Source organism: Pristiophorus japonicus, chromosome 2, assembly GCF_044704955.1.
Source record: "Pristiophorus japonicus isolate sPriJap1 chromosome 2, sPriJap1.hap1, whole genome shotgun sequence".
In the NCBI taxonomy this organism is placed as follows: domain Eukaryota; kingdom Metazoa; phylum Chordata; class Chondrichthyes; family Pristiophoridae; genus Pristiophorus; species Pristiophorus japonicus.
In genome coordinates this window covers 9,156,616-9,175,828 of record NC_091978.1, presented here as the reverse complement: position 1 = coordinate 9,175,828, position 19,213 = coordinate 9,156,616, and the positions used below count along the sequence as shown (strand labels likewise).

At 50.2% G+C, this 19,213-nt stretch overlaps 1 protein-coding gene across 1 annotated transcript in view; it reads left to right on the top strand.

Moving 5' to 3' along the window:
• LOC139229355 (cytochrome P450 26B1-like) overlaps positions 1–19,213 on the top strand; it is a 45,371-nt gene that overhangs the window by 22,036 nt on the left and 4,122 nt on the right. The window contains exons 3-5 of the mRNA XM_070861059.1: positions 8,471–8,746; positions 12,080–12,235; positions 14,758–15,039. Coding sequence (XP_070717160.1) covers positions 8,471–8,746; positions 12,080–12,235; positions 14,758–15,039 — 714 coding nt within the window. The remainder of the gene's footprint in view (positions 1–8,470; positions 8,747–12,079; positions 12,236–14,757; positions 15,040–19,213) is intronic.

Sequence of the window (19,213 nt, the reverse complement as noted above, 5' to 3'; positions counted from 1 at the left end):
TTAAAGAAAGAAAGACTTGCATTTATATAGCGCCTTTCACGAACACTGGATGTCTCAAAACGCTTTACAGCCAATGAAGTACTTTTGGAGTGTGGTCACTGTTGTAATGTGGGAAACGCGGCAGCTAACTTGCGCAAAGCAAGCTCCCACAAACAGCAAAGTGATAATGATCAGATAATCTGTTTTTGTGATGTTGATTGAGGTATAAATATTGGCCCCTGGACACCGGGGATTCCTCTCTATCTTTCACACTCATATTTCTCTTTACTACTCACATTCTCTCTCTCTCTCTCTCTCTCTCCCTCTCTCTTTCCCCTGATTTCCTCTGACAGTAACTCTCTCTCTCTCTTCCCCCTGATTTCCTCTGACAGTAACTCTCTCTCTCGCTCTCTTTCCCCTGATTTCCTCTAATGGTAACTCTCTCTCTCGCTCTCGCTCTCTTTCCCCTGATTTCCTCTGACAGTAACTCTCTCTCTCGCTCTCTTTCCCCTGATTTCCTCTGATAGTAACTCTCTCTCTCGCTCTCGCTCTCTTTCCCCTGATTTCCTCTGACAGTAACTCTCTCTCTCGCTCTCGCTCTCTTTCCCCTGATTTCCTCTGATAGTAACTCTCTCTCTCGCTCTCGCTCTCTTTCCCCTGATTTCCTCTGATAGTAATGCAGATGATATTTGCAATTGCTGCACATCCGATTGGCTCTTGTACCTGGCTGAACCTGTTTTCTTAAATGGAGCAGACAATGACTTAAGTGAAGTGCTGGGGAGAGTGTTCGCAGAAAGACCGAGAACCACAAACCCTGAGAAAAACAGACTTTTGGGTGTGTGCATCTGTTAAGAACACACAATATCTCTGCAAAATATTGCAAAGCATTTGTCTCAATAAGCTCCTTAAGTGCATCAAGTACTGCAAGTACGGAGGTCAAATCTATCTCAAGTTATGGATACTGAGATCTTGGCATTTACGATTCAGGGATTAGCCAACATTGAGCCTTGAGACAAAAGTGAAAGACTGCGGATGCTGGAAGCTGAAATAAAAACAGAAACTGACAGAAACGCTCAGCAGGTCAGGCAGCATCTGTGGAGAGAGAAACATAGTTAACGTTTCAGAACTGGATAAAGTTCGAGATGTAACACGTTTTTAAGGAAGTGCAAGGGGGCCCTGAAAGGGGGAGGGGAGGAAAGAACACAAGGGAAGGTCGGTGATAGGTTGGAAGGCAGGAGAGATTAGAGAGACAAAAGGGATAGAAACATAGAAACATAGAAAATAGGTGCAGGAGTAGGCCATTCGAGCCTGCACTGTCATTCAATGAGTTCATGGCTGAACATGCAACTTCAGTACCCCATTCCTGCTTTCTCGCCATACCCCTTGATCCCCCTAGTAGTAAGGACTTCATCTAACTCTTTTTTGAATATATTTAGTGAATTGGCCTCAACAACTTCCTGTGGTAGAGAATTCAACAGGTTCACCACTCTCTGGGTGAAGAAGTTTCTCCTCATCTCGGTCCTAAATGGCTTAATCCTTATCCTTAGGCTGTGACCCCTGGTTCTGGACTTCCTCAATATTGGGAACATTCTTCCTGCATCTAACCTGTCTAAACCCGTCAGAATTTTAAACGTTTCTATGAGGTCCCCTCTCATTCTTCTGAACTCCAGTGAATACAAGCCCAGTTGATCCAGTCTTTCTTAATATGTCAGTCCCGCCATCCCGGGAATCAGTCTGGTGAACCTTCGCTGCACTCCCTCAATGGGCAAACAGGAGATGGTAATGGCACAAGTTTGGAAACAAAAGATCTTAAGAGTAGCCCTTGTGAAACCTCGTGACCTGTGACATTCCGACAGGAGAGGCCAGCGTGAAATAACCGATCAAACAAAGAAAGACAGTCAGAGTAGTGTTCTTGGGAGGACCATAGAAACATAGAAAATAGGTGCAGGAGTAGGCCATTCGGCCCTTCGAGCCTGCACCGCCATTCAATAAGATCATGGCTGATCAGTCAACTTTGGAGCAAAGCTCTCCACCTGGGCCTTTTGTAGACTAGAAAGAAAACAAGACTTGCATTTATACAGCGTCTTGGATGTCCTCAGGACGTCTCAAAGCGCTTCACAGCCAATGAAGCACTTGTTTGAAGTGCAGTCACTGTTGTAATGTGGGAAACGCGACAGCCAATCTGCGCACAGCCGGCTCCCACGGACAGCGACGAGATAAATGGTCAGATCACTGGTTTTAGTGAAGTTTGTCCAGGAGACCGGGGAGAACTCCCCTGCTCTTCTTCGAAATGAAGAAGAAGACCGGGGAGAACTCCCCTGCTCTTTTACGTCCACCTGAGAGAGCAAACAATTCTGACGGGATTGGACAGGTTAGATGCAGGAAGAATGTTCCCAATGTTGGGGAAGTCCAGAACCAGGGGTCACAGTCTAAGGATAAGGGGTAAGCCATTTAGGACCGAGATGAGGAGAAACTTCTTCACTCAGACAATTGTGAACCTGTGGAATTCTCTACCACAGAAAGTTGTTGCGGCCAGTTCGTTAGATATATTCAAGAGGGAGTTAGATGTGGCCCTTACGGCTAAAGGGATCAAGGGGGTATGGAGAGAAAGCAGGAATGGGGTACTGAAGTTGTTTGATCAGTCATGATCATATTGAATGGTGGTGCAGGCTCAAAGGGCCGAATGGCCTACTCCTGCCTATTTTCTAAGTTTCTATGTTTCAGACGGGGCTTTGGTTTAAAGTCACGTCTGAAAGACGGCCCCCTCCGACAGTACGACGATGGGAGGGTAGGCCGTGGATCACGGGGCTCAAATCTCTGACAGCGGGGACTACGAATACACAACCTTCTGGCTCAGAGGCGGACGAGGGTGTAAATTCACTGAGCCGGGCATTAGGGTCAAGTGGCTTGGGCTTTGTGGGCTGGGTTTCCAGGGGCTCGTGAGTGGCAGGAGGGCTGTGTTTGCAATCGCAGGTATTCAGGATCAAATACATTTTCCCTTTCGCTAATTTGCCTTGTAAAACTGCAATGATGCCAAACTTTCAGCAGAGGGTGCAATAGCAGTATATTACACACAGAGGAGCCTCTGTATCAAGCACCAGGATAGGGAGAGAGAAAACTTCCCATTAATTGTCTGACAAGCATCTAGAAGAGCGGGATTTGATTATAAAAAGAGCCATGTTATTAAAAAAAGGATATAGAGACACTTGGAGAGGGTTGCAAATGTGATTTACAAGGATGATACCAGAACAGCAAGGTTATACCCATCAGAATCGAAATGTATAAGATTATGAGGGGGCTTGACAAGGTGGATGCAGAGAGGATGTTTCCACTGATGGGGGAGACTAGAACTAGGGGGCATAATCTTAGAATAAGGGGCCACCCATTTAAAACTGAGATGAGGAGGAATTTCTTCTCTCAGAGGGTTCTAAATCTGTGGAATTTGCTACCTCAGAGAGCTGTGGAAGCCGGGACATTGAATACATTTAAGACAGAAATAGACAGTTTCTTAACCGATAAGGGGATAAGGGGTTATGGGGAGCGGGCAGGGAGCTGAGTCCATGATCGGATCAGCCATGATCGTATTAAATGGCGGAGCAGGCTCGAGGGGCTGTATGGCCTACTCCTGCTCCTATTTCTTATGTTCTTATGTTATGTTGGAAAGGATGAACAGGCTGAGTCTCTTTTCTCTCGAAAAGAGAAGGCTGAGGGGGTGACCTAATAGCGGTCTTTAAAATTATGAAAGGCTTTGATAGAGTGGATACGGAGAGAATATTTCCACTAGTGGGGGGAAGAGCATAACTAGTGGCCATCAATACAAGATAGTCACCGAGAAATCCAATCGGGAATTCAGAAGAAACATCTTTACCCAGAGAGTGGTGAGAATGTGGAACTCACGACTACACTGGCTGTAAAGTGTGTTGGGACACTCTGAGGTTGTGAAAACCACGATATAAATGCAACTTTTCCTTTCTTTTTGTATTTTTTACACAAGTTTGAGGGATGCACCATTCACAAGTAGCTGAATTCTGACGACTATTTTGCAAGTGAATGTAACTGAGCAAGGTGTCCCGCATACTGCGATATTCCACGCCCCCGTGGCCCCCAACGTAGTTTTGTGCACGCAAAGTATCTGTAACTCGGTGTTCCGATGTTTAGACTGTAGCTCAGGGCATGTGGACAAAGGTTTGCTCTGAGCATGGGGAATATCGACAGTGCTCCCTCCCAGAGAACTGTAGCTCAGAATCGCTCCTTCCCCACCTGTGGTGGCTGTGTGCACAGGCACCGGTCTGAGTTTGCAGGGAGCTACTCTCCAGGTGTTAATGTTACGCTGCAAGCTCATAATGTCTTACATTGCATGTCCACAGCTTGCTTCACTGTCAGACTGCAGCGTGTCATATTACAAGCCGATAGTTTGATGCACAGAAAGGAAGAACTTGCATTTATATAGCGCCTTTCACAACCTCAGGACATCCCAAAGCGCTTTACAGCCAATGAAGCCTTCTTGAAAAAATACAAAACAAAAGATAGAAAGTCACTGTTGTAATGTAGGAAACGCGGCAGCTAATTTGCGCACAGCAAGCTCCCACAGAGCAATGTGATAATGACCAGATCATCTGTTTTTTAGTGATGTTGATTGAGGGATAAATATTGGAGTGGAGGAAAAGCATCCGGGAGGGCGCTGAGCACCTCGAGTCTCGTCGCCGAGAGCATGCAGAAATCAAGCGCAGGCAGTGGAAGGAGCGTGCGGCAAACCAGACTCCCCACCCACCCTTTCCTTCAACCACTGTCTGTCCCACCTGTGACAGAGACTGTAAATCCCATATTGGACTGTTCAGTCACCTGAGAGCTCACTTTTAAAGTGGAAGCAAGTCTTCCTCGATTTCGAGGGACTGCCTATGATGAAGATGAAATATTAGCCCAGGACACCGAGGATAACTCCCCAGCTCTTCTTCAAAATAGTGCAGTGGGATCTTTTACGTCAACCTGGGAGGGCAGATGGGACCTCGGTTTCATCCAAAAGATGGCACCTCCGCCAGTGTAGTGTCCCTCAGCACTGCACTGGGAGTGGCAGCACAGATTTCTGTGCTCAAGTCCCTGGAGTGTGACTCTGAACCCACAACCTTCTGACTCAGGGACAAGGGTGCTTACCCACTGATCCACGGCTGACACTGTGAGACTAGAGTGTGTTACATTACAAGCCTGCAGCGTGTTAGAACATAAGAACATAAGAAATAGGAGCAGGAGTAGCCCATACGGTCCCTCGAGCCTGCTCCGCCATTTAATACGATCATGGCTGATGCGATCATGGACTCAGGTCCATTTCCCCGCCCGCTCCCCAAAACTCCTTAATCCCTTACTGGTTAAAAAACTATCTCTCTCTATCTTAACTCAATGACCCAGCTTCCACAGCTCTCTGAGGCAGCGAATTCCACAGATTTACAACCCTCTGAGAGAAGAAATTCCTCCTCATCTCAGTTTTAAATAGGTGGCCCCTTATTCTAAGAATATGCCCTCTAGTTCTAGTCTCCCCCATCAGTGGAAACATCCTCTCTGCATCCACCTTGTCAAGCCCCCTCATAATCTTGCACGTTTTGTTAAGATCGCCTCTCCTTCTTCTGAACTCCAATTAGGTTGGTAGCACCTTAAATCGCGAGTGTTGGGTACGTCACGATGCCATGCTGTGGTGCCCCCAATAGCGTGCAGGAGCGTTTGTATCTCACCAGTCCCGTTGTCTGTAGCCTTTGCCAGGCATTTCCCTGCCCCCGATTCACGGTGCGCGCCTCACCGTCACCGTGACACGAGGGGGCCGCTTCCGCAAAGGCCACCCCACCCCCCCCATCCCCCACCCCCGACCCATGCCATTCTCTTACAGCTCTGCCAATCACAGGTACCTCAAGGCAGAATCATACAGCCAGCATTATTACTGAGAGAAAAAACAAAACAGGATTGACAGAAGAGATAGGCGAAGCAAGACTGAGGCGAAAAAGGGAACCCGGACATTATTTAAACAAAGAGACAGCTGAAAGTGAATTATATAAATGTGGAGAAGCAGGGCCAGGAAAATCTTACCTATTCACAGAGCCGGGAAAACACCTTGACTGGGGCTGCTTGTAAAGGTCAGGAGCAGGATTGTTCCATTACCCGCAGACTCTCAGAGCTCCCAGTGTACTGGCTCGCCACCATTTCCATTCTCTGCATAAACAACCACTGATTGACATCAGAATTAGCACTTGCTTTTGGATCAGGGAAAAAAACACATTCGGTCCAAATATTCCAACCCTTTTTGATAGATCTACCATCCTCCCCACATTCTCACCGTATCCCTCAACTCCCTCCCCCTCCATCCCTCAATCCCTCTTCCCCATCTCCCTCAATTCCCCCCCCCTCACCCCATCCCTCAATCCCCCCTCACCCCATCCCTCAATCCCCCCTCACCCCATCCCTCAATTCCCCCTCACCATATCCCTCAATCCCCCCTCACCCCATCCCTCAATCCCTCCCTCACCATATCCCTCAATCCCCCCTCACCCCATCCCTCAATCCCTCCCTCCCCATCCCTCAATCCCCCTTCCCCATCTCCTTCAATCCCCCTTCCCTATCTCCCTCAATCCCCCTTCCCCATCACCCTCAATCCCCCCTCACCATATCCCTCAATCCCCCTTCACCATATCCCTCAATCCATCCTCACCCCATCCCTCAATCCCCCCTCACCATCTCCCTCAATCCCTCCTCACCCCATCCCTCAATCCCCCCTCACCATCTCCCTCAATCCTCCCTCACCCCATCCCTCAATCCTCCCTCACCATATCCCTCAATCCCTCCTCACCCCATCCCTCAATCCTCCCTCACCATCTCCCTCAATCCCCCCCCTCACCCCATCCCTCAATTCCCCCTCACCCCATCCCTCAATCCCCCCTCACCATATCCCTCAATTCCCCCTCACCCCATCCCTCAATCCCCCCTCACCCCATCCCTCAATCCTCCCTCACCATCTCCCTCAATCCCTCCATAGGAGAACGGGAGGAGTGAAGGGGTTGAGGAGCGCCACAGTCTGGGGATTGTAGTAGTGTAGTGGTTATATTACTGCACTAATAATCCAGGGGACGTGAGTTCAAATCCCAGCACGCCAGTTTGTGAATTTGAACTCAGTTTAAGAAATAAATTTGTCAATAAAAATATGGTCGCAGTAAAAGTGACCATGAAGCTGTTGGATTAAAGTAAAAACCCAACTGGTTCACTAATGCCCTTTAGGGAAGGAAACCCTCTGTCCTTACCCTGTCTGGGCCGACACGAGACTCCAGTCCCACACCAGTGTGGTTAACTCTTAGCTGCCCTCGCAGTTGGCCTCACAAGACACTCAGTTGCATCAAAACTGAGCAATAAATGCCGGCTTTGCCAGCGACATCCGCATATGTTACTGGACGAGTAATCCCGAGGCCTGGACCAATGATCCAGAGACATGAGTTCAAATCCCACCACGGCAGCTGGGGAATTTAAATTCAGTTCATTAAATAAATCTGGAATAAAAAGCTAGTGTCAGTAATGGTGACCCTGAAACTGTTGTAAAAACCCATCTGGTTCACTAATGGCCTATAGAGAAGGAAATCTGCCACCCTTACCCGGTCTGGGCCTCTATGTGACTCCAGACCCACAGAAATGTGGTTGACTCTTAACTGCCCTCTGAAATGGCCCAGCGAGTCACTCAGTCATATCAAAAATAAAACTGCTAATATGGACTGCAAGGGTTGAAGAAGGCGGCTCACCAGTGTGATAGAGCTCCCCCCCCTAGTGGACTACCGATGTAATGCAACTACTGATGTAAATACAATAAAGGGTCATAGAAACATAGAAACATAGAAAATAGGTGCAGGAGTAGGCCATTTGGCCCTTCGAGCATGCATCACCATTCAATATGATCATGGCTGATCATTTTTGCAACTTGAGTACCCTATTCTTGTCTTCTCTCCATACCCCGTGATCCCTTTAGCCGTAAAGGCCACATCTAACTCCCTTTTGAATATATCTAACGAACTGGCCTCAACAACTTTCTGTGGTAGAGAACTCCACAGGTTCACAATTCACTGAGTGAAGAAGTTTCTCCTCATAAATGGCTTACCCCTTATCCTTAAGACTGTGACCCCTGGTTCTGGACTTCCCCAACATCGGGAACATTCTTCCTGCATCTAACCTGTCCAGCCCCGTCAGAATTTTATATTTTTCTATGAGATCCCCTTTCATGCTTCTAAATTCCAGTGAATATAAGCCTAGTCACAGTCACATGATGGCAGGTTTTCTGTGCAACAGCCATCTTGTGCAGTGTGTTTGTCGGTGATGTCGTTGGAATATATCACAAGCGCCACCTTCACAAGGGACGGGCAATAAATGCCGGCCTTGCCAACGGACAGCACACATCCCGTGAATGAGTGAGTTAAAAAAAGAAAGCAAGGATGAATTTAAGAACTCCATTTATGTATTTTTGAATTCCCAGATCTTTGCCAAGGTTTTCAGCCACGATGCCCTGGAATGCTACCTTCCAAAGATTCAGCAAGCGATCCAGGATGGGCTCAGGGACTGGAGCAGCAGTGGGGAACCCATCACAGTGTACCAGGAGGCCAAGAAGTTGACGTTCCGCCTGGCCGTGCGGGTCTTACTGGGGTTCCGTGTTTCCGAGGACGATCTCAACCTCCTGTCAGAAAGCTTTGAACAGCTCGTCGCCAACCTATTCTCCTTACCGCTCGACTTCCCCTTCAGCGGTTACCGGAAGGTAGGTTGATAAGGTCGCTTGGAAAAAGATTGACTGTATCTCGACTGATGTTAATCCAGCTCCCTCACACTGTCACTCAATAACCCCTCTCTCCCAGCACCCTGTATTACTGACTGTATCTCTGCTGATGTTGATCCAGCTCCCTCACACTGTCACTCAGTAACCCCTCTCCCCCAGCACCCTGTATTACTGACTGTATCTCTGCTGATGTTGATCCAGCTCCCTCACACTGTCACTCAGTAACCACTCCCCCAGCACCCTGTGTTACTGACTGTATCTCTACTGATGTTAATCCAGCTCCCTCACACTGTCACTCAATAACCCCTCTCTCCCAGCACCCTGTGTTACTGACTGTATCTCTACTGATGTTAATCCAGCTCCCTCACACTGTCACTCAATAACCCCTCTCTCCCAGCACCCTGTGTTACTGACTGTATCTGTACTGATGTTAATCCAGCTCCCTCACACTGTCACTCAGTAACCCCTCTCCCCCAGCACCCTGTATTACTGACTGTATCTCTGCTGATGTTGATCCAGCTCCCTCACACTGTCACTCAGTAACCACTCCCCCAGCACCCTGTGTTACTGACTGTATCTGTACTGATGTTAATCCAGCTCCCTCACACTGTCACTCAATAACCCCCCTCCCCCAGTGCCGTGTTTTACTGACTGTATCTCTACTGATGTTTATCCAGCTCCCTCACACTGTCACTCAGTAACCCCTCTCCCCCAGCGCCCTGTGCTACTGACTGTATCTGTACTGATGTTAATCCAGCTCCCTCACACTGTCACTCAGTAACCCCCCTCCCCCAGTGCCGTGTTTTACTGACTGTATCTCTACTGATGTTAATCCAGCTCCCTCACACTGTCACTCAGTAACCCCTCTCCCCCAGCACCCTGTGTTACTGACTGTATCTCTACTGATGTTAATCCAGCTCCCTCACACTGTCACTCAGTAACCCCTCTCCCCCAGCACCCTGTGTTACTGATGTATCTCTACTGATGTTAATCCAGCTCCCTCACACTGTCACTCAGTAACCCCTCTCCCCCAGCGCCCTGTGTTACTGACTGTATCTGTACTGATGTTAATCCAGCTCCCTCACACAGTCACTCTGTAACCCCTCTCCCCCAGCACCCTGTGTTACTGACTGTATCTCTACTGATGTTAATCCAGCTCCCTCACGCTGTCACTCAGTAACCCCTCTCCCCCAGCGCCCTGTGTTACTGACTGTATCTGTACTGATGTTAATCCAGCTCCCTCACACTGTCACTCAGTAAACTCTCTCCCCCAGCGCCCTGTGCTACTGACTGTATCTGTACTGATGTTAATCCAGCTCCCTCACACTGTCACTCAGTAACCCCCCTCCCCCAGTGCGGTGTTTTACTGACTGTATCTCTGCTGATGTTGATCCAGCTCCCTCACACTGTCACTCAGTAACCACTCCCCCAGCACCCTGTGTTACTGACTGTATCTGTACTGATGTTAATCCAGCTCCCTCACACTGTCACTCAATAACCCCCCTCCCCCAGTGCCATGTTTTACTGACTGTATCTCTACTGATGTTTATCCAGCTCCCTCACACTGTCACTCAGTAACCCCTCTCCCCCAGCGCCCTGTGCTACTGACTGTATCTGTACTGATGTTAATCCAGCTCCCTCACACTGTCACTCAGTAACCCCCCTCCCCCAGTGCCGTGTTTTACTGACTGTATCTCTACTGATGTTGATCCAGCTCCCTTGCACTGTCACTCAGTAACCACTCCCCCAGCACCCTGTGTTACTGACTGTATCTGTACTGATGTTAATCCAGCTCCCTCACACTGTCACTCAATAACCCCCCTCCCCCAGTGCTGTGTTTTACTGACTGTATCTGTACTGATGTTAATCCAGCTCCCTCACACTGGCACTCAGTAACCCCTCTCCCCCAGTACCCTGTGTTACTGACTGTATCTGTACTGATGTTAATCCAGCTCCCCCACACTGTCACTCAGTAACCCCTCTCCCCCAGCACCCTGTGTTACTGACTGTATCTCTACTGATGTTAATCCAGCTCCCTCACACTGTCACTCAGTAACCCCTCTCCCCCAGCACCCTGTGTTACTGATGTATCTCTACTGATGTTAATCCAGCTCCCTCACACTGTCACTCTGTAACCCCTCTCCCCCAGCGCCCTGTGTTACTGACTGTATCTGTACTGATCTTAATCCAGCTCCCTCACACAGTCACTCTGTAACCCCTCTCCCCCAGCACCCTGTGTTACTGACTGTAACTCTACTGATGTTAATCCAGCTCCCTCACACTGTCACTTAGTAACCCCTCTCCCCCAGCACCCTGTGTTACTGACTGTATCTCTACTGATGTTAATCCAGCTCCCTGTGCTCGCTGACCTACATTGGCTCCTGGTCCATCAACGCCTCGGTTTTTAAATTTTCATCCTTGTTTCCTAATCCCTCCATTATCTCCATACTTCACTACCTCTAACTGGCTCCTCTCTGCACTCCTCCAATTCTGGCCTCTTGCGACCCCCCCGATTTACTTCTCCCTACTACTTGTGTCTAAGCTCTGGAACTCCCTCCCTAAACCTCTCCACCACTCTTTCCTCCTTTAAGACACTCCTTAAAACCAACTCTTTGACCAAGCCTGTCCTAATATCTCCTAATGGGACTGAGATTCAATATTGGTCTGATTACGCTCCTGTGAAGCACCTTGGGACATTTTTCCATGTGAAGGATAGTAAAATAAAGAAAGACTTGCATTTCTATAGCACCTTTCTCAACCTCAGGACATCTCAAAAAGCTTTCCAGCCAACAAAGTAATTTTTGAAGTGCAGTCACTGTTGTAATGTAAGAAACACAGCAGCCAATTTGCACACAAACTGCAATGTGATAATGACTAGATAATCTGTTTTTGTTATGTTGATTGAGGGCTAATTATTGTGCAGGACACTGGGTATAACTCCCCTGCTCTTCTTTGAAATAGCACCGTGGGATCTTTTACGTCCACCTGAGGGTGCAGACGGGGCCTCAGTTTAACATCTCATCCGAGATGACGGCACCTCCGACAGTGCAGCACTCTCTCAGCACTGCCCTGGGAGTGTCAACCTACATTTTGTCTGGAGTGGGATTATGAACACATGACTTTCTGACTTAGAAGGAGAGTGTGCTACCCACTGAGCCACAGCTGACACTTATCCCAGAAATGTAGAATGGTATATAAATGCAAGTGGTTGCTTTTTTTGAGCAACGCACAAGGTTTTTTTTGGCCTGAATGTAATTACAGACCAATCGGGACAGCAATGTATCCTCATCTCTTGACTGCTGCTCCTTCTTGCAGGGTATGCGAGCCAGAGACAATCTTCACAAGTACCTGGAGAAAGCCATCAGCGAGAAGCTACAAAGCAAGCAAGATAAGGATTACTCAGACGCGTTGGACATTCTGATAGACAGCGCCAGGGAGCAGGGCAAAGAGCTCACCATGCAGGAACTGAAGGTTATTAACTCTCCCACTTATCACCCCTCCTTCCAAGAAGCCATACGCTTGTCCATAGCGGAAGTGACGTGGCTTGGTTAGATATGCGGTCATGAACAGTACTGGCGGTTATAAGATTCTGAGGGGGATTGACAGGGTAGATGCTGAGAGGTTGTTTCCCCTGGCTGGAGAGTCTGGAACCAGGGTTCACAGTCTCAGGATAAGGGGTCGGCCATTTAGGACTGAGATGAGGAGAAATTTCTTCTCTCAGAGGGTCATAAATCTATGCAATTCTCTGCCCCAGAGAACTGTGGAGACTGGGTCATTGAATATATTTAAGGTGGAAACAGACAGATTTTTGAGCGACAAGGGAGTAAAGGGTTATGGGGAGTGGGCAGGGAAGTGGAGCTGAGTCCATGATCAGATCAGCCATGATCTTATTGAATGGCGGAGCAGGCTCGAGGGACCAAATGGCCTACTCCTGCTGCCATGTCACCGAGCGATTGGTCCATCAGTTGGCGATATGGAGATTCAGCAACAGTTAGTCCTCTCTCTCCGCAACCTAGTCAGTAGTTCCCTCCATGTGAGGAGGACATTCTGGTCTAAGATCTTCCCGCCAGGATTATAAACCTTTTCACTCTCCTACAACTATCAGGAAAACCTGGACAGGCTGGGACTCTGTTCCCTGGGAAACAAGAGGGGCGACCTGATAGAGGTCCTTTAAAATTGTAAAGCGGTTCAATAGGGCAGACGTAGAGAAAATTCAGCAGAATGAGAGGTGGCATGTTGGCCTTCATAGCGAGGGGATTTGAGTACAGAGGCAGGGAGGTGTTACTACAGTTGTACAGGGCCTTGGTGAGGCCACATCTGGAGTATTGTGTACAGTTTTGGTCTCCTAACTTGAGGAAGGATATTCTTGCTATTGAGGGAGCGCAGCGAAGGTTCACCAGACTGATTCCCGGGATGGCGGGACTGACATATCAAGAAAGACTGGATCAACTGGGCTTGTATTCACTGGAGTTCAGAAGAATGAGAGGGGATCTCATAGAAACGTTTAAAATTTTGATGGGTTTAGACAGGTTAGATGCAGGAAGAATGTTCCCAATGTTGGGGAAGTCCAGAACCAGGGGTCACAGTCTAAGGATAAGGGGTAAGTCATTTAGGACCGAGATGAGGAGAAACTTCTTCACCCAGAGAGTGGTGAACCTGTGGAATTCTATAGCACAGAAAGTTGTTGAGGCCAATTCACTAAATATATTCAATAAGGAGTTAGATGTAGTCCTTACTACTAGGGGGATCAAGGGGTATGGCGAGAAAGCAGGAGTGGGGTACTGAAGTTGCATGTTCAGCCATGAACTCATTGAATGGCCGTGCCGGCTCGAAAGGCCGAATGGCCTACTCCTGCACCTATTTTCTATGTTTCTATGTTTCTATGTAACGTATAAGATTATGAGGGGGCTTGATAAGGTGGATGCAGAGAGGATGTTTCCACTGATGGGGGAGACGAGAACTAGAGGGCACAATCTTAGAATATGAGGCTGCCCATTTAAAACTGAGATGAGGAGGAATTTTTCTCTCAGAGGGTTGTTAATCTGTGGAATTCGCTGCCTCAGAGAGCTGTGGAAGCTGGGACATTGAATAAAGAGAGTTAGATGTGGTCTTTACGGCTAAAGGGATCAAGGGGTATGGAGAGAAAGCAGGAATGGGGTACTGAAGTTGCATGATCAGCCATGATCATATTGAATGGTGGTGCAGGCTCGAAGGGCCGAATGACCTACTCCTGCACCTATTTTCTATGTTTCTATGTAAATTTAAGTCAGACATAGACAGTTTCTTAACCGATAAGGGCTTAAGGGGTTATGAGGAGCAAGCAGGGAAGTGGAGCTGAGTCTATGATCGGATCAGCTATGATCTTATTAAATGGCGGAGGGGCTGTATTTAGAAGGAGAGCTGTGAGAATGTGGAACTCGCTACCACGTGGAGTAGTTGAGGTGCAATAGCACAGATGAATTTAGAAGAAAGAAAGACTTACATTTCTATCGCGCCTTTTATGACCACCGGATGTCTCAAAGCACTTTACAGCCAATGAAGTACTTTTGGAGTGTGGTCACTGTTGTAATGTAGGAAACGCAGCAGCCAATTTGTGCACAGCAAGATCCCACAAACAGCAATGTGATAATGACCCAGATAATCTGTTTTTGACATGTTGGTTAAGGGATAAATATTGGCCCCAGGACACCCCGGGGAGAACTGCCCTGCTCTTCTTCTAAATAATGCCATGGGACCTTTTACACCCACCTGAGGGGGGGGTCAGACGGGGCCTCGGTTCGACGCCGCGTCCGGAAGACGATGGGGCAAATTTAAGGGGAAGCTGAATGAACACATGAGGGAGAAAGGAATAGGATATGTTGGTGGGGTGAGATGAAGAAGGGTGGGAGGGGGGCTCGTGTGGAGCATAAACTCCGGCACGGACCGGGTTGGGCCAAACGGCCCGTTCCTGTGTGGTAAAACCCGACAACAATTTTCCTCCGGCCTCTCTCCAGGAATCCACGGTGGAGCTGATCTTTGCCGCCTTCGCTACCACGTCCAGCGCCTCGACCTCGCTGATCCTCCAGCTGCTGCAGCATCCGGTGGTGCTGGAGAAACTGCGGGAGGAGCTGAGGAGCAACGGCATCCTGCACAACGGCTGCAAGTGCGAGGAGGCCCCCAGGATGGAGACAGTGGTGCGCCTCAAGTACCTGGACTGCGTCATCAAGGAGGTCCTACGCCTGCTGCCGCCCGTCTCCGGCGGTTACCGCACAGCGCTGCAGACGTTCGAGCTGGACGTAAGTGCGAGTCGAACTCTTCCCTCCAAAAAAAAAAAAAGGTCAAGTGAGGCAAGAACCTGGGGGCGGGGAAATTCGGTACCGCCCGTCTCGGGGCGCTAACGGCGACGGGGCGGTAAAGTTTGCGGCGGGAAATGGTTTGCGTTGGGGGCAGCCGCCAAATTCGCCAGCTGGGCCCCGAGTGTGGGGGCGTAGCGCTAAGCGAGGCGGTCACGCACCTCTTTCGGGGCGCTAGGCCGGCTGAGCAACTGAAAATCCCGGGCTCAGCAGCCGGCCTCGGAGCGCCCGAAGCCAAGCCTCCCTGCGGGAAAAATGAAATCGACCAAAAAAAATACATCCCCCCCAATACCTTGCTCACCCCACATAAAAGATAAGTCGTAAAATTAAAAAAAATAAACAACAATCGCACTTACCTCAGGTAGCCATTCCTTCTCGCACCGCGAACCGGAACAGTTCGGACCGCCCGCCTTCCCCGGCGGTCCCACTAGGGGGCGCTGCGGGGCGCTACGTGTCCCCCCCCCAGAAATCGAATATCAGAACGGTGTCACCACAGGGGGCGCTGCTCCTGGGCGGTACTGCTCCGCGCCCCCCGCAAACCCCGCCCCGAATGTCCCGGTGGGGCGCTGAAAGCTAGCCGCCCGCCCGGAAATGATTACCGCCGCCATTACCGCCCCTGCGGGGCGCGAACAGAGGCGATAGCAGAGCGAATGTTCACCCCCTGGTGTTTATAGAGCCACATTCCACAAGCTCGCACCTTCGCAAAGCGCCTTACGGCCAATGAATTATTCTTGAAGTGTAGTCCATAGCACGGAGGTCGGTGAGAGACCCAATACAGCATTCCCCGCGGCCTGGTAGGAAAAGTGTCCCTCTGCATTGGCCATGTCGTAAGGACTAAAGAGTTGCATTTCTATAGTGCCTTTCACAACCTCGGGTTGTCCCAAACGTCTTGACAGCCAATAAAGTACTTTTTGAAGGGCAGTCACTGTTTCAATGTAGGAAACGCGGCAGCCAATCTACGCACAGCAAGCTCCCAGAAGCAGCAATGTTATCATGACCAGATCATGTCCTTTAGTGATTGTGGTTGAGGGATAAATATTGGCCCCAGGACACCGGGGAGATCTCCGCTGCTCTTCTTTGGAATAGTGGCCGTGGGATCCTTTACAGATGGGCAGACGGGGCCTGAAAGACAGTGCGGCAATCCCTCAACACTGCACTGGAAGATGGGTGGGAGCTGGGGCTTTGAACTCACAACGTTTTGAGTCAGACAGTGAGAGTGCTACCACAGCTGATACCTGAGATAAGGGCCGATACACAAGGGAAACACTCCCTACCTCTCACCGCCCTCACCCCCGCCTCCAATCCTCTCTCCCAATCCTCTCCCCTCCCAATCCTCTCGCCTCCCAATCCTCTCCCCTTCCAATCATCTCTCCCAATCATCTCTCCCACTCCCCTCCCAATCCTGTCCACATTCATCTCCCCTCCCAATCCTCTCTCCTCCCAATCCTCTCTCGCAATCCTCTCCCCTCCCAATCCTCTCCCCTCCCAATCCTCTCTCCCACTGCTCTCTCCCACTACTCTCTCCCACTCCTCTCTCCCAATCCTCTCTCCCACTCCCCTCCCAATCCTCTCCCCTCCCAATCCTCTCTCCCAATCCTCTCTACCACTCTCCTCCCAATCCTCTCTCCCAATCCTCTCCCCTCCCAATCCTCCCCCTCCCAATCCTCTCTCCCAATCCTCTCCCCTCCCAATCCTCTCCCCTCCCAATCCTCTCTCCCACTGCTCTCTCCCATTCCTCTCTCCCACTCCTCTCTACCAATCCTCTCTCCCACTCCCCTCCCAATCCTCTCCCCTCCCAATCCTCTCTCCCACTGCTCTCTCCCAATCCTCTCTCCCACTCCTTTCTCCCAATCCTCTCTCCCACTCCCCTCCCAATCCTCTCTCCTCCCAATCCTCTCTCCCAATCCTCTCCCCTCCCAATCCTCTCTCCCAATCCTCTCCCCTCCCAATCCTCTCCCCTCCCAATCCTCTCTCCCACTGCTCTCTCCCACTCCTCACTCCCACTCCTCTCTCCCAATCCTCTCTCCCACTCCCCTCCCAATCCTCTCCCCTCCCAATCCTCTCTCCCACTGCTCTCTCCCAATCCTCTCTCCCACTCCTCTCTCCCACTCCTCTCTCCCAATCCTCTCTCCCACTCCCCTCCCCTCCCAATCCTCTCTCCTCCCAATCCTCTCTCCCACTGCTCTCTCCCACTCCTCACTCCCACTCCTCTCTCCCAATCCTCTCTCCCACTCCCCTCCCAATCCTCTCCCCTCCCAATCCTCTCTCCCACTGCTCTCTCCCAATCCTCTCTCCCACTCCTCTCTCCCAATCCTCTCTCCCACTCCCCTCCCCTCCCAATCCTCTCCCCTCCCAATCCTCTCCCCTCCCAATCCTCTCTCCCACTGCTCTCTCCCACTCCTCACTCCCACTCCTCTCTCCCAATCCTCTCTCCCACTCCCCTCCCAATCCTCTCCCCTCCCAATCCTCTCTCCCAATCATCTCTTCCACTCCCCTCCCAATCCTCTCCCCTCCCAATCCTCTCCACACTCCTCTCCCCTCCCAATCCTCTCTCCTCCCAATCCTCTCTCCCAATCCTCTCTCCCAATCCTCTCCCCTCCCAATCCTCTCTTCCAATCCTCTCTCCCAATCCCCTCTCCCACTGCTCTCTCCCACTCCTCTCTCCCAATCCTCTCTCCCAATCATCTCTCCCACTCCCCTCCCAATCCTCTCTCCTCCCACTCCTCTCTCCCAATCCTCTCCACACTCCTCTTCCCTCCCAATCCTCTCCCCTCCCAATCCTCTCTCCCAATCTCTCTCCCAATCCTCTCCCCCCCCCCAATCCTCTCTCCCACTGCTCTCTCCCACTCCTCTCTCCCACTCCTCTCTCCCACTCCCCTCCCCCCCCCCCAATCCTCTCCCCTCCCAATCCTCTCTCCCAATCCTCTCTCCCAATCCTCTCCACACTCCTCTCCCCTCCCAATCCTCTCTCCCAATCCTTTCCATACTCCTCTCCCCTCCCAATCCTCTCTCCCAATCCTCTCTCCCACTTCTCTCTCCCAATCCTTTCCCCTCCCAATCCTCTCTTCCAATCCTCTCTCCCAATCCCCTCTCCCACTGCTCTCTCCCACTCCTCTCTCCCAATCCTCTCTCCCAATCCTCTCTCCCAATCATCTCTCCCACTCCCCTCCCAATCCTCTCTCCTCCCACTCCTCTCTCCCAATCCTCTCCACACTCCTCTTCCCTCCCAATCCTCTCCCCTCCCAATCCTCTCTCCCAATCTCTCTCCCAATCCTCTCCCCCCCCCCAATCCTCTCTCCCACTGCTCTCTCCCACTCCTCTCTCCCACTCCTCTCTCCCACTCCCCTCCCCCCCCCAATCCTCTCCCCTCCCAATCCTCTCTCCCAATCCTCTCTCCCACTCCTCTCCACACTCCTCTCCCCTCCCAATCCTCTCTCCCAATCCTTTCCATACTCCTCTCCCCTCCCAATCCTCTCTCCCAATCCTCTCTCCCACTTCTCTCTCCCAATCCTCTCTCCTCCCAATCCTCTTCCCGACGGCACTCCCCTCCCGACTCCAAAAGTGTTGCAATGTATTGACATAAGGCATGAACATGAAATCACAGATAATGCAATACTCTGATATCAAACACCGCTCAACACACTTTGATAGGACGAATTATGGACTTCCATCAGGTAAAGAGATAACTACAGTACAGGTGTTGGTAAAGTGACTTTCAGGTTGTCGGGAAAATGGGGGGTGGGGGGTTTAATAATGGAGCGTCTTGTCCTGCAGTTCCGAACTGTACAGGAGCTGTCGGGAGAATGTTGGTTCCTTTCCCAATTTTAATACGCTCCAATTGTTAGCATTAATTTTGGAGTTCCACCTCAGAGGTTTGGAGCAGTGTGATACAGTAGCACAGTGGTTAAGTTACTGAACGAGTGATCCAGAGGCCTGGACTAATGATCCGGAAACGGCAGCTGGGGATTTTAAATTCAGTTAATTAAATAAATCTGGAATTAAAAAGCAAGTATCACTAATGGTGACCATGTAACTACCAGATTGTTGTAAAAACCCATCTGGTTCACTAATGTCCTTTAGGGAAGGAAATCTGCCGTCCTTACCCGGTCTGGGCCTA